Source organism: Coregonus lavaretus (assembly GCF_964263955.1).
Source record: "Coregonus lavaretus genome assembly, chromosome: 12".
In the NCBI taxonomy this organism is placed as follows: domain Eukaryota; kingdom Metazoa; phylum Chordata; class Actinopteri; order Salmoniformes; family Salmonidae; genus Coregonus; species Coregonus lavaretus.
The window spans coordinates 47,803,584-47,818,695 of NC_139999.1; the positions used below are offsets into that span (position 1 = coordinate 47,803,584).

The window sequence follows — 15,112 nt, forward strand, 5'->3', positions numbered from 1 at the left end:
TTGATACACTGCCGATATTGCAGGTTTTCCTACTTACAAAGCATGTAGAGGTCTGTAATTTTTATCATAGGTACACTTCAACTGTGAGAGACAGAATCTAAAACAAAAATCCAGAAAATCACATTGTATGATTTTTAAGTAATTAATTTTTGCATTTTATTGCATGACATAAGTATTTGATACATCAGAAAAGCAGAACTTAATATCTGGTACAGAAAACTTTGTTTGCAATTACAGAGATCATACGTTTCCTGTAGGTCTTGACCAGGTTTGCACACAATGCAGCAGGGATTTTGGCCCACTCCTCCATACAGACCTTCTCCAGATCCTTCAGGTTTCGGGGCTGTCGCTGGGCAATACGGACTATCAGCTCCCTCCAAAGATGTTCTATTGGGTTCAGGTGTGGAGACTGGCAAGGCCACTCCAGAACCTTGAGATGCTTCTTATGGAGCCACTCCTTAGTTGCCCTGGCTGTGTGTTTCGGGTCGTTGTCATGCTGGAAGACCCAGCCACGACCCATTTTCAATGCTCTTACTGAGGGAAGGAGGTTGTTGGCCAAGATCTCGCGATACATGGCCCCATCCATCCTCCCCTCAATACGGTGCAGTCATCCTGTCCCCTTTGCCGAAAAGCATCCCCAAAGAATTATGTTTCCACCTCCATGCTTCACAGTTGGGATGGTGTTCTTGGGGTTGTACTCATCCTTCTTCTTCCTCCAAACACGGCGAGTGGAGTTTAGACCAAAAAGCTCTAATTTTGTCTCATCAGACCACATGACCTTCTCCCATTCCTCCTCTGGATCATCCAGATGGTCATTGGCAAACTTCAGACGGGCCTGGACATGCGCTGGCTTGAGCAGGGGGACCTTGCGTGCGCAGCAGGATTTTAATCCATGACGGCATAGTGTGTTACTAATGGTTTTCTTTGAGACTGTGGTCCCAGCTCTCTTCAGGTCATTGACCAGGTCCTGCCGTGTAGTTCTGGGCTGATCCCTCACCTTCCTCATGATCATTGATGCCCCACGAGGTGAGATCTTGCATGGAGCCCCAGACCGAGGGAGATTGACCGTCATCTTGAACTTCTTCCATTTTCTAATAATTGCGCCAACAGTTGTTGCCTTCTCACCAAGCTGCTTGCCTATTGTCCTGTAGCCCATCCCAGCCTTGTGCAGGTCTACAATTTTATCTCTGATGTCCTTACACAGCTCTCTGGTCTTGGCCATTGTGGAGAGGTTGAAGTCTGTTTGATTGAGTGTGTGGACAGGTGACTTTTATACAGGTAACGAGTTCAAACAGGTGCAGTTAATACAGGTAATGAGTGGAGAACAGGAGGGCTTCTTAAAGAAAAACTAACAGGTCTGTGAGCGCCGGATTTCTTACTGGTTGGTAGGTGATCAAATACTTATGTCATGCAATAAAATGCAATTTAATTACTTAAAAATCATACAAAGTGATTTTCTGGATTTTTGTTTTAGATTTCGTCTCTCACAGTTGAAGTGTACCTATGATAAAAATGACAGACCTCTACATGCTTTGTAAGTAGGAAAACTTGCAAAATCGGCAGTGTATCAAAAACTTGTTCTCCCCACTGTCACGAAATATGAGAATGAGGCCATCCATATCTCTATCTCGTAACAGTCACCAAGTAATCATCTCCATTATGAAAGTTCTATGGAGAACCCTGCTGAGAGGGGGGTAAACAACAAAGTTAAAGATGAGAGAGAGAGAGAGAGATATCTCTGTGGGAATAGAGAGAGGCTTTTGACGAATATGTAGTGACCGATAGAGAAACCCCCTTGAGCCTGCCTCTGCTTCCTCTTCAAACCTCCTGTCATCGCAGAACATCATGACCAACTACCTTTCACATCTCCTCAGCACTGGGAGGAGAGGATGAGCCACAACGCTAAGCCCATGTGGTTTCATCGAGACAAGAACATGGCACGTAGCCATCTCCCTAGGTTTTGGTCTTCTCTTCAGAGACAAAATGAGGACAATTCATAGTATAACTAAACTCTGTTTTATTGGAAGGAAATAGTGACAACTGAGGACTCAAAAAACCACAGAGATGCAAGCTGAGGCAAAAGTCTGGAAGTTTTCCCTCTGGGTGATTTTGTCTGAGCAAAGTCTGTATTTTTCAACCGGAAATGTACTTCTGACAGTTAATACATGAATGGTTGGTTGGTAGGGACTGTGATGGTGGCATATTCAGCAACTCTGAGAGGAGACCAAGAGTATTTAAGCACTTAAGCATTTAACTGCATTTGTTTTTGCCATGTACAAGTGTGTAGGCCTATTAGCAGTATCATATACATAGATTGAATGGTATTCTACTTATTAACTAAGAACTTATTCAATTAGAGATTGCTAATATCAAATACAGCATTGTTTTCCCACTAGGGAATAAAACAGGACGCAGTTCCTTGACTATCTCCTTGTTACTCTGAGGCTGTCATTAATATGGACACAGTATAATTGTCCCCTTTCATTCTACAACAACAGTTGCCTGATGACTTATCCTGAATTTAATTCTGCTGCTCTACCGATCACTCGAACATACATTCAGTCTGAAACTGCCATCCTAGAAGTCGCTTGTGCTGATGTCAAAATGAGGGGTGTTGTACAAAACAAATTAATCAGCAATTGGATTGTCTCTAACCAATCTAACCAATCAGAGTATCAAAGTTGATAACATCATCATGTAGGCCGGCTCTGGCCCAACCCAAATGATCAGAATGTGTTTGCATTCTACAAGATGTCAGGGAGGAAAGTAAATCCAGACTCATCATGGAGAAGAAACGCTAGTGGGCGTGGCATTTGGCCAGAGTGATGTAGATGGGTAGTCAGGCTACAAGAACAGTGACCACTAGAATAAATTGAGTCTCTGCTAGAGAGCATTTTATTACAAAATTCAATATCATCGTCATCTGTGGGAATCAGCTTTACGTATGGTGTTTGGTGGACTTCCTAACATGGATGCTGTATGATGGAGAATGGAGAATGGTTGGATTTGTGCGTTTTGGCAATTTTTCTCACCAAATAGAGAGAGGGAGAAAATCATACAGAGAGATGGAGAATAGAATATCCGCTAAGTAATATTTAAGGTCAGGCAACACAAGCTGGAAAATACATTTTTGCATCTACCTAGCAATTTAGATTTTTTATTTTTTATTTTGGTCCAATAATATTAGTTTTTTCAAAAAGTTAAAATAGGTTGATGAAAATGTATATTTTCGTTACTTTATCATACTACCATCATATATATATATATAAAGTTATTGAATTGTAACCACTTTTAAATGGACATACATCCATAATTGCAAAGCTCACTACATTGAATCACACATAATTTAATAAAAGGCCATTTCATAGACAATGTTACAAACTGGACTATATGTAGTAACTTACTTTGAAGAGATGGGGATTGGGTCTAAATAGGTGTTTGGCGTTTCCCATGTGCACACACTGGTTGAATCAACGTTGTTTCAATGTCATTTTAATGAAAAATACCTTGAACCAACGTGGACTAAATGTTGAATTGACATCTGTGCACAGTGGGTTGGTAGTCTTTAAATACCATTTCCCGAAAGTCAGACTCTTACCACACGCCAACTCATTTCTCTCAGCCTCAGACGCATCTGCATTAGACGTATTCTCTAGACTTATACATAGGGAATTGCTGATGTGTTGTCAAATTTTTCTTCTGGATGACATTTTCTTCTGAAAAATGAGGCAAGAGAGTTTTAACAAAATGAAACCACTGACTTCATCCAGTGTCCAGAAAAATTGATTTGCATGATATGCAAATATGAGCGTATTAAATACGGTCACCTAATTTGTATATTTCAATAAAATATTGAAGAAAAATATATTTCAAAAAGTATTATAATTGTGTCCACATTCAACTGGTAAAAGTTGATTGTGATATGATTAGGGAGGGGGAGGGGGGGGGGGGGGGGTTACCCTATTAGGGTGTGGTACCTGGCCTTAAGCTTATCATACTTTTCAGGTGTGCGCCATAATCACTCAAATGAAGGTTTCCAACAGTTCCTGATTAGCTTTGGACCGGTGTGGATTTATTATGGGGTCTGCTGCTGCAGGTGCATAATTCGATTGAGAAAGCTTTGTCTAATGTGCAGTTACTTCAGTGTAAGTGCAGAGCAGGGAGATTGTTTGTTTGTGTGTGTGTGTGTGTGTGTGTGTGTGTGTGTGTGTGTGTGTGTGTGTGTGTGTGTGTGTACGTGCGCGCGAGACATCAGAGAGAGAGCGAGAGAGAGTAAGCACTTTTAATATTTTGGCCTCATGTAAATTAAACATTTTGTAATCCTGTAACATTCCCCTTGTTTTAAAAACAATATTGCACTCTTTTCCAGAATAAATAAGGCATTTAAACAACTGCATGTCGTTACACTGCCCCTGTAAGGCTTACCATATTTTCCATAGTCTGTAGGACAGCGGTCAAACTGTCATTGAGCGCGATAATGATAAGCAGTCATTTCGGAATTCCATCTTGGGTAACTTGTACCAATTGTAGCAATTGGTTTCAATACATCTGCTGCTCCAAATACATAGAAGCTAGAACCTTTAGAGATCATATGAATAAGCAAAGACTGGTGTCTTCTCTTATAAGACACCAATTTACAGCACTTTTCAACACGGGACAACAACACCACATCTCAAATATCTGATTGAAACAATACATCTTCTTACGCACGAGCTGAGACAAGTGAATTCAATGTAAACCATTGGGGGTGAATGGTGTCATCCTGTTAATGCTAATCTCTTCCTCACAGTCGTCCAAGTCACAAACGGAGTCGGTGCCATTTTCATTGTTGTGAGTTAACTGTGATATCCTGTCAAACGTGTCCTCGTGCTCAATGCATTCCACTACGTTGGGGATCATATTGACGTAGGCGTTCACGATTTCTTTGTGGACAAGGGTGTCCTGGTTGTAGGAGACCAACTCGTTGCTAATATTCACAGTTTCAACTGGTGTGCTGGAGCAGAAATTACGACGACAACCTAGCAGACTGGCAAATGCTTTTCTGAACTCTGCGTTAAAAGCGTAAATAATAGGATTCATGGATGAATTAGTCCAGCCAAACCACACAAAGACGTCAAATGTTGTCTCGCTGACGCACGGGAGACCAGCATCTTTGTCAGTCGGTGGTTTGTCACAGAATGGAACTATGCAGTTCAAAATAAAAAAAGGTAACCAACAACATACAAAAACACCCATAATGATCGATAAAGTTTTTAAAACTTTGGTTTCCCTTTTAATAGACGTTTTCAAGGTATTGTGGTGTTGGCACTCGAGTCTGTTGGTCCTGCAATTTGTGGCGTGCTCTGCCGCGCGCTCTAGGGAAGCTATCCTCCTGATTTGGATCTGAGCAATCCGATAGATTCTCGTGTATGTCACAATCATAATTGCTACGGGTATGTAGAAACTTATTAAAGATGAAGATATGGCGTATTCTCTGTTGAGGCTAGAGTCACAGTTTTCCTCTACTTGACCCAAGGAGGTGTTATGCGCTCTAACTATTTCGTCTTCGCTGGCTTTGTGCCAGTTCAGTTGGACGGGTATGAATGAAATGAGTACAGACAATGTCCACGTGACGCTTATCATCACAAAGGCAACTCTTTGGGTCATTTTTCTCTCGTACCGGAACGGACTTGATATGGCCCAGTATCTATCCACGCTGATAATGCAGAGGTTGAGGATAGACGCAGTTGAGCACATAATGTCAAACGCCACCCAGTAATTACAAAAAGAGCCAAATGGCCAATACCCCGCCACCTCAGCCACAGCTTTCCATGGCATCACCAGAATTGCAACGAATAAATCCGACACAGCCAAAGAAACGATGAAAATGTTGGTCACTTTACTTCGCAATTGCCGAATTCGGAGCACGGCGGAGCACACCATAAGGTTTCCCAGTAGTGTCCATAGGATGAGCAGGGAGAGCAAACAGCCCGTCACTGTCCGGATGACCAATTCCTTTCCACCGTCTGATGTTGCCTCCGATTCGGTCGAGTTCCACATAATCTCCCCAAGAGGTAACGGGACGGAGTGGTTCTCGTGCACTGAGAGGTATTTCGCACGGTTCTCTATGTGTCCTCTCAAGTGGAAAGCCAGTCCATTGCGCCAATCGCGTCTGAGGACGCAGTAGTAACCAACTCACGGTGCTCTGTCGTCCCTTGGTGTGCCATTCTATTTGAAATAAATATACAAACGAAGGATTTGAGATTGCTTAGTGAATTTGCGACAAATGTGTTGCATCCACGCTGAGCCGAACTGGGCGTTCGGTGCGCCAAAAGGTTGAAGCGCGTTGCTCATTGGCCACCACATGTTATTACCTCGCGTGTCGTCTGACCTGCCTTGCCATAGTAAGGCAGCTGCACTGAAACTATTGGTCGAGGCTATTTGGAGTTCGTGAGTGCTTTGAGAAGGGAGGGAGTCCCCTGAGCCAACGCGCACACACACACAGACACAGGCACACGCACGCACATATACACACACATACACACACACCTCCGTTGTGGAAACACGCACTTGCTCTACACGAATTGAGGTTCTATTCCTCTCGCTAGAAAGCTACCAATGAGCATTCTATCTGGATTCTAATTTTAGATTAGGTTGCACACTCATACTCCAGTTGTGGGCTTCTGTTCAGCAAAAGCAACAATTCAGTTTGCAAAAGGTAGGCCTGAGTGAATGTTTTTTATTTAATCTATACTTTTCTATAAACAGTGAAATAATTATGGAGTATTTCATTGCTGTGGGGATAATGAATAATGATATCCAGGGGTGCTGTCCGTGGTGCTGAAATTGCACATGGAACAACTCTCCCTCAGGAATGCGAATTTTGACACTTGTTTTAGAATTAAGCCTTCTTTTGTGGCTGGAATTGTATTGTTAATCGACGTTGTCTGTGTGAAAATAAACATTGCATACATTTATGAAGGTCATCACTAGCCTATAGCCTACGTTGTGAGCAATTGATAGTACAGCTCTCTCCAAATTACGCAAGACGCGTTTGGAGTGAGCGTGATGTTTTCAGTTTAATTTCAACTTCAGGCTAGACATCCTAGGTGACTCACTCTCACACTCTACGTGCAAGTAGAAACACAATAACTAAATGCACTGCAACATCTGCATGTGCAGTGTATCCTCTTGCGTTGGCAGTTTCCGGCTTTTTAATGTCATCTTTATTTTTAGGTGTGTCGACAACATGCCTGTCAAATTGTTTTGATGCCTATGTACATAATCTCTCAGCGTCCTGCAAAATTCTGTCGAGTAAAATCTAGGATATGTTATGTCGAATTCTGACATTATTTACTTATTTCATTCATGGTAATTTGTGCATATGATGATCAGTCTTTTTTACTGACTTTCACCATCCTTGAATATAGTGAGTGAGAGTTTACCAAACAAAAGGGATTTGTCAGCCCCTACCCCCTACCTGTACAATGTCAATCAATGACAAAGATGTATACAAATTGAACGTTTTAATGTTTACTATTTATAATAGGCTAGATATGCTTATCTATAAAGCATGAATTATATTCAGATAATACTCTGCATTTGAAATTATGAATGATATAATTCAGATAATAAATAGGCTATATGCCTATAATTTGTAGAATCCCTAGGAAATATAGTCACAAACGTTTTGAAATTATTTAGCAATTCCATTCCAACAAACAATGGGACTAGACTAACTGACAAAAATGGGTGATTGCAAAAAGTTTACATTCGCTGAACTTTATTGAAGAGTTGAATACAAAGATAATATAGCAAGTTCGGAATTGGGCAACAACCTTTGCAATGTATCTGATTCCGAGGTTTTACGCACTAACGTAAACCTAGAAAGTCGGCTAGAAAGTTAACATTTGTCGCCACCACGTGGCCATTGTGGCCAGCTATTACATCAAGACGATATTTTAGCAAGTTAGGAAATGGAAAGTAAATTCAAATAATTAGCAGGATAAACTGAGACTGGGGGTGATAACTTTAGGCCTATATTCCCAGAGTTCTATAACTATACCATTTGATTCGTCTTGTTGCCAAAAATATGGTTTTAACTCTAGGCACTTGTCGTGAAAGAAGATGGTTTTTGCTATTTGAGTATTGAGCTATGCTACATAGGCCTATATGCTCTGATGAAGGTCCACAGTGATTTGATGAACTTTTCGCTAACGTGCAAAGATCGAACGAGAGAGACCAGGGTCCCCTACCAACCGTGGTGGGTTATAGGACTCATGCATGTACATAGGTTTTATGTGAGTTATGTCTTCACTGTAGATAATAGACCTACTGTATGTATTTCTTTGAAGTTAAAATGTCAGTTTCACAATCATTTTTATTACAGAGCCTATATGTACAGTAGCTTTAATCTACTTTCAGATATGTACACAGAGAGGATATAGTATTGGTGCAGGTTTACCAATAAGCATCAACCACAGATTGGCACATACAACTGAGAACAAGTACAGTAGTTAGCACCAATGTAGAACTCACAGTTTTCTGATAGACCCTACAGCCTAAATATGTTGTTCAAAAATTAACTATACAGTAGCACTACATTTCACTAATTCATCACAAAATCAATCAACAACATCACAGGTTAAGATTATTGTCAATGCTTACTTTTCAAAACGACATCAATCAAGATATTTGGTTCAGTTTCAGAATTGTTTCAGTTTGAAACAACATATTTTATTTTTGGAAAATGCATGTCAGTCAATACAGTATATACTGATCTGAGCAAATATTGTATTGTTGCCCTTTTCAATAACATAATAACCGCCCCATCCTTCAGCTGTTTACCAAAACTGTGGCGGGGTCACCACTTTGGTGTTGTTTAACTGCAGATTGTCCCTTTAAAATGCAGAGTTCCTACTTAGTCTCTTCACCATCATTATGGAGTCGGAGAGCAAATGGTATACACTGTCGGCCAGTGGCCAGTTTACAGACACTTTCACCGGAGATTCTCCATTGAGCATTTGTTTTAGTCCAGGACTAGGCTTAATATGGGTCCAGGGAATAAATCAGTGTGGATTGGCACATGCTCCACACACCCCAGGCAGTTTTTTAGTCAAATTGAGCTCCATAATAATGATTGAAATTTTAAACAAATTTAAGGAAACCACATGAGGTTCATTAGAAGAAGAAAAAAGAACTAAAAGGAAAGTATTGCCTCATAGAGCTACTAGCATTAAAGAGCCGTCAACACTGTACAGCATTCAACTGAATGTGTATGTCATCAAACATACACGGAATGATGTCAACAAGTCATGATTGAGGACAGTCAATACAATGAGACGTTTGCGAAAGATTGTGAGAACTACAGTCCAATGGACTTTGCGAGAGATTGAGAACTACAGTCCAATGGACTTTGCGAGAGATTGAGAACTACAGTCCGATGGACTTTGCGAGAGATTGAGAACTACAGTCCAATATTACACCGAAGAGCATTCAAAGTCCTGCCCTATACTACAGTACATGTAGGACTCTAGACTGTGGCCAGCCAAGTAGTTCAAGTGTTTGACACAGCAGTGTTGAGTTTCCTGTGTATTTTTCTGACCACTGAGAACATCCTCCATGACAGTATGTGCATTTGAAATATACATAAAAATGGCAACACAAAAAAAAAACGTTTAAGGCTTTTACAGTTGCACGTCATCTTTCCAATCCATAGTATAGTTCTTATGTGACATTAAATAATCGAGACAGAGAGAGCTTCTTTGGCTTCTCTATGATGTTGGAGTGCTGCTACGAACACAGTGGTGTGTGTGAAATCAGCGCAACAGGGGATCAGTCTCACTAGTCTCACCATGAAACAGGATTTGAAAAATGAATGTGGCATGGCAGTTCGATATAAGTTGTTTCACTGCACCATCTACTTTCATCATGTGTCATCACTTATCAGGTACCACATTACACTCTCATGATGCATTCATACATAGCCTGGCTTACATCTGTACTAGATCAGAGACACGACTCAACACTAAACTATTACATACGCGTTTAATAACGCGTTCAACAAAACTTTGATGAACATCAAAAGACAAACCCAAACACTTGTTATAACAGAGACCTAAATTCAAATTTCAATTTCACTTTTCAGTGCAGCAACACACAACAAAGCAATAACAAAGCAAATACTATTTGAAATCTTTCAAATACTTTGGGGTCTGGGTGAGCCTTCCGGGGTGGGGGGGGGGGGGGGGGGGGGGGGTGCCAGTTCTTGCTCGTTTGGGGCTATTCCATTGGTTATATTGTGCCAGGCCAGCTCAAACAAGCACAGCTAAAGTATTTGAAAGATTCCGAATACTATTTGAATCCAGGGTCTGATATCAATGTAATTTGTTGTTTTTATCTGGTGCTATAAAATGTTTCTGAAGATGCATCGCTACAAGGGACATCTCATCTAGTATAATAAGCCCCCTAAACTGACAAATGTGTTTCAATGCTTATTTAGAAGTCTAAAGTACATGACAAGAGCACCTCCTGAAAGGTTGACCTGTGTTGCTATTCATTTCCTCTATGGAGCCCTTGGTGACAAGTGTTCTTGTGCATGTTATGTTGTCTCGTCGGTCCCTCTTCGTCTTGTCACACTCTTCGGAAAACTTCGAAGAGGGAGGCCACAGAGTGCATGCGGTAGAAGAGGTTCATTGGCACTGCAAAATTGAGAACTGTTGTCCATATGGTGAAGCCAAACGTCTCCTGCTCCAGGCCATTGTCATACTGGGGTCTGCAGCCAAAGGCGGGGAGGATCCAGAGCTGCAGGAAGGAGACACCAAATAAAGTTAAACCTAACTTTGTGATGTTGTTTTTTGTTTTTTTGTGTGTGGTGAATATGTCTTGTATTTTCATAGACTCACACACAATACATTTCCCTACTGGAACATTGCATTGAAGGTAGAGAATAAAAGTAGCTAGTAGGGTAAGAAATGGGGAATGCTATGCGTTTGAGAACTAGCTATACCCTAAGACAATAACATCAATGCTGACTATTATAATTAAATAAATCATAAATGATAAGTAAAAAACAGCAAGCTTACTGAGATGTTGCACATGAAGAGGAAGACAGCAATGTTCTTCAGAATCTGCCTCTTCTTGCTCGGGGTCTCCGCCACGTTGTTCCCGACGTGCAGGGGCACTGCCGAATGTTTCCGTGGGCTGAATGTTCCGTAAACCTGTCCGTTCTCCTCCTGCTCGTTCTCCAGCGTGACACAGCCCTTGTCTGGGTTCTCGTACGCCCGGTTGATGATGCCATTGTAGGGCGGAGCCAAGGAGGAGGTCACAGAGTAGATCTCTGGCACAGGCCCTGCCACCTCAGCGTCCTCCCTCTCACCGTCCTCCCGCTGGCGGTAGAGGGACTCTATGATGAACAGGTTCTGGATGTACTTCTCCAGGACGATGAGCAGCGAGTACATCAGGTTGGTCCAGCGGTAGCTCGGGCTGCTGCCTGAGGCTGCCACAGCCACTACGCTGCACCAGGACATGAGCCAGGAGCCCACCGACGATCCGAACAGGATCTCTGTGTCCAGCGTCCGCGAGGGGTTCTTGGTGGTGTCCATGGGCATAGGGTCGGCACGGTATATGAGCAGACCCGTGGCCCCGGCCGAGCACATGAACACCAGCATGACGATGCCGTAGCAGTAGAACATTGCGATGGCCGACTCCCGGGTGTCCATCGACTCTTCCACATGGATGATGTAGACCACCAGCACACCGATGGTGCTGGCCAGGGCAACGAGACCCAGGATGGGGCCAACCACCAGCCCTTGGGTCCTGGTAGCCGGCCTTTTCCGGTTGTACTGGAGGTCAATGCTGCGCCCTATGTTCTTCCACATGACAAAGAGCATTGCAGAGACAAAGATGTGGTACTCGATGTTGAAGGGGTAAAGGTAGTAGAGGCTGTTGGAGAACATGGAACAGGCGCTGGTAGTGCAATTACAGTGAGGCTCCATATCCACTGAAACACATAAAAAAACAATATCTTGTCAGTTTCAAGCACAGTGAAATCCCACTTCTGCCACCATAATGTGCTTTACAAAACAGTGACCTCCAATTTGTGTATACAAGTAGACTACACAGAGGATGTAAACTCCCAAGTTATTCAAATATTTAAAACAAATATGTATGGCAATAAAGTATATTTCAACGTTTTTTGCATGTTTTTTTGTGTCTTAATCAATTATTTGCCATCAGAGTCTAAAGCAATAATACACTTCAGAGTGAGGTAGGACTGGAATTTAGAATACAGTTATTTACCAAATGAATTGGTCTGGACTGGAATTTAGAGAAAATGTCCTGTTTGGGCCTCCCAGCTCAATGTCCTAGTCGTTTCAGTTTTGACAATCTTCATGTAGCAGTGGGTCTGATAAATATGACCACAAACTGCTCTTCACATGTGTGATGAGGATCATCAGGTTGGTGGATCAAGTGGATCAATCAACCTTCTGAACACAAAAATACACAATTCCACAAAATGGTATACAATGACTTTCAGTCTTTCCTCGAAATAATACTTCCCTTGTACTTGAAGCCCCTACCATTTGTATTACTCTTTCCTAGTGCTGCCCTCTAGAGACTGCTTTTAAACTCAACCCTGTAGCACCACTATCTCTACCCACTCACGACCCCTCCCCAAAGGGTCCCACTACGGTCCTGCTCTCTTTAATTAAAAAGGGAACAACAGCGGCACAGTCAGCCGGATATGAGGGGGCCGGTGGAGCAGCCACGGCTTAAGATGTATCAGTTACTGTAATTGCAGCGCCCTTGGGAGCAGCCCGGCTTGGGACAAAGGCGTCTGAGGTCGCTCGAGCTGGGGGGGGCGGGTGGTGGGGGCCAGCGACCGTGCATGTCTCGTGAAACCTAAGAGAGAGGCGTTCGACACAAACAAGACCTGCCGGACTGCCTAATCCATCCCACCTTCCCCTCCAACCCCCCTCGCACCCCTGTCTTTCATCCAATGAAGTGAGCTTCTCAAGTGAACTATTGTCCTTTTTTCTTTGGGTACAAGCAGCCACTCGACCCCTGGTCTCCTTACCTATGGTGAGGTTTACATAGCCCAGGGAAGAGAGCCTTCTCTTGTGGTTGTTTAGGAAGTGCTCAGCCTCAGACATCACACCGTTGCACCACAGCAGCAGGTTGGTGAAGACTGCATGGATTACACCAAATCTGAGGGAAACACACATGAAACAAAATGGAACAATATGAATTTACAATGACATTTTAAATTAGTATAATGGTTATAACAGGATAAATAAACTCATCAACTGTTTTACTGAATTCCACCAATGAAAAATGTCCTTGAGCATAACCTAAACATACCGTAGGTTTGAGAGGCTTGCATGGGTTGTGACAATCTCAAAATACTGGTTTATTATATTTTACAATACCTTTCAAAGGTCTCGAAGGCCTTGATGACGTCCTTGATGTGAAACCAAAGGAAATGCACCTAAAACAAAACTCTAAATTATATTTGTATCATAGCACTGACAAGACACACTATATAATAAAAAATTTAAAATAAAAAAAAATTCTGGTGAAGGCTTTCATTTGGACTGTGAAAATGAATAATCAGAATGTGAGGCCATATCAAGCGACCTTTCAACTGATGGATTACCTCCGCCTGTGCTACATTAGACTCCAATAACATGGACAATGACAGGATTATGTTGTACAGACAACTCTCTTTCTTACCTGAGAAACAAAGCGTACATTATTCCACTTCAAGACAAAGCACTATACCTGTTGAAGTGGTATTTCGATACCTTTACTCAATAACTTTTAAACAGAGCAGCCAGCTTACCTGTAACACTTTATATATTTAAGAGGGTAAAGGGGTTTATACATGGTTTATAAGCTGTTAATTGTTACTTTATAAATCTGAAATAAACAGTTAGCCTATGTACATTGTAATTGCAGGCTCTAATAACACATTGGTTTAAACTGTGTGCTTGTCATTTCGCTGCTTGGAAAATAATGAGCTTATATGTCTGCACTGTCAATAATAACAGTAATAATCAATAGAGCATTCATAAGTACATTGTTATTTTGGTGCTTGCTTAATAATCTTTAAATGAATAATTAACCGTTTATAAATTACAGGCCACTTTACAAATCCTTGTAAGTATAGGCCATAATGAAAAGCGTGATCAAATCAACATAGAATGGGGGTTGTATCTTACCTGTGCTATTGTGTGAGTTGCGTGGATGATAGGGTACACCCCTAGAACAGCCGACACGCATGATCGATAGCCCACAAAATACCCAATACGGAAGGCATCCATGATCAACGAGAGGAGCGCAAGAAGAGTTAGCCCACCTATATCAATGAAAGATTCGTTATTATGGGGCTGCATCGAAACGAATAACTATGCAAATCAACCTTTAATTGCTTTTGATGTCAATAAAATGTTTGAAAAACAAGAACTAAAATATTTGGAAAATAAGCCCCATTAGCTACTTGAGAAGCATTAAACTATATAAAACATTGAAGATATCATGTAATACCACATTATTCTTATGGACTAATAACGACCTTGAGATTAAATAAATACATTCGCAACACCATTTTACGCAAGGAAAAGCCTAAATCTTCCAAACATGCGTGCGTCAGCTTCACCTCTTATCCAACAGGTAGTAGCATGCACATCCTTTTCTGGCTGTAAGTTACTCTGCCTGTCTCTGCTCACGATGTACCATATCATCCATATCAGCTGGAGGATCATGAGGGTCGTGATAAACGACAGCAGGTGCTCTTCCTTCACGGATGCGCCATGGTGCGCAATAGCCAGCATCAACGACACGCCGATCAAAAGTAAATTAGTCCCATACTGGCCGCTCAGGATCTCCGCATTCTTCTGCGGATAGTCCTCAGTCAAACTGACTTTCAACTTGGTGAATATTTTCTTTTCTCGCTCTGAGCTGGAGGACGAGGTAGAGGAACTGTGACTGTAGGACTTATTTAAACACATAAGGTCAAGGCCACCGTGCTCAACCATGGCGCCGAAATCTGTAACATTCGAGTCCGAAAGTAAGAGCAATGTCAAAACTGTGCGCTATAAGTGCATTTGTGGAAGGCCAAGTGCGCAACCTG

At 41.9% G+C, this 15,112-nt stretch overlaps 2 protein-coding genes across 2 annotated transcripts; both read right to left on the minus strand.

The window, feature by feature from the left end:
- Positions 1 to 4,728: 4,728 nt before the first annotated feature.
- drd5a (dopamine receptor D5a) lies at positions 4,729 to 6,039 on the minus strand (the record flags this gene model as incomplete). Its single annotated transcript, XM_084172634.1, has 1 exon — positions 4,729 to 6,039. The coding sequence occupies one exon, from the start codon at positions 6,037 to 6,039 to the stop codon at positions 4,729 to 4,731; it is 1,311 nt and encodes a 436-aa protein (XP_084028760.1).
- A 4,572-nt stretch (positions 6,040 to 10,611) lies between these two features.
- Positions 10,612 to 15,017, minus strand: otop1 (otopetrin 1; the record flags this gene model as incomplete). The annotated part of the gene is made up of 6 exons (XM_084172708.1): positions 10,612 to 10,782; positions 11,064 to 11,980; positions 13,058 to 13,188; positions 13,410 to 13,468; positions 14,202 to 14,338; positions 14,639 to 15,017. The coding sequence occupies 6 exons, from the start codon at positions 15,015 to 15,017 to the stop codon at positions 10,612 to 10,614; spliced, it is 1,794 nt and encodes a 597-aa protein (XP_084028834.1).
- Positions 15,018 to 15,112: the final 95 nt, after the last annotated feature.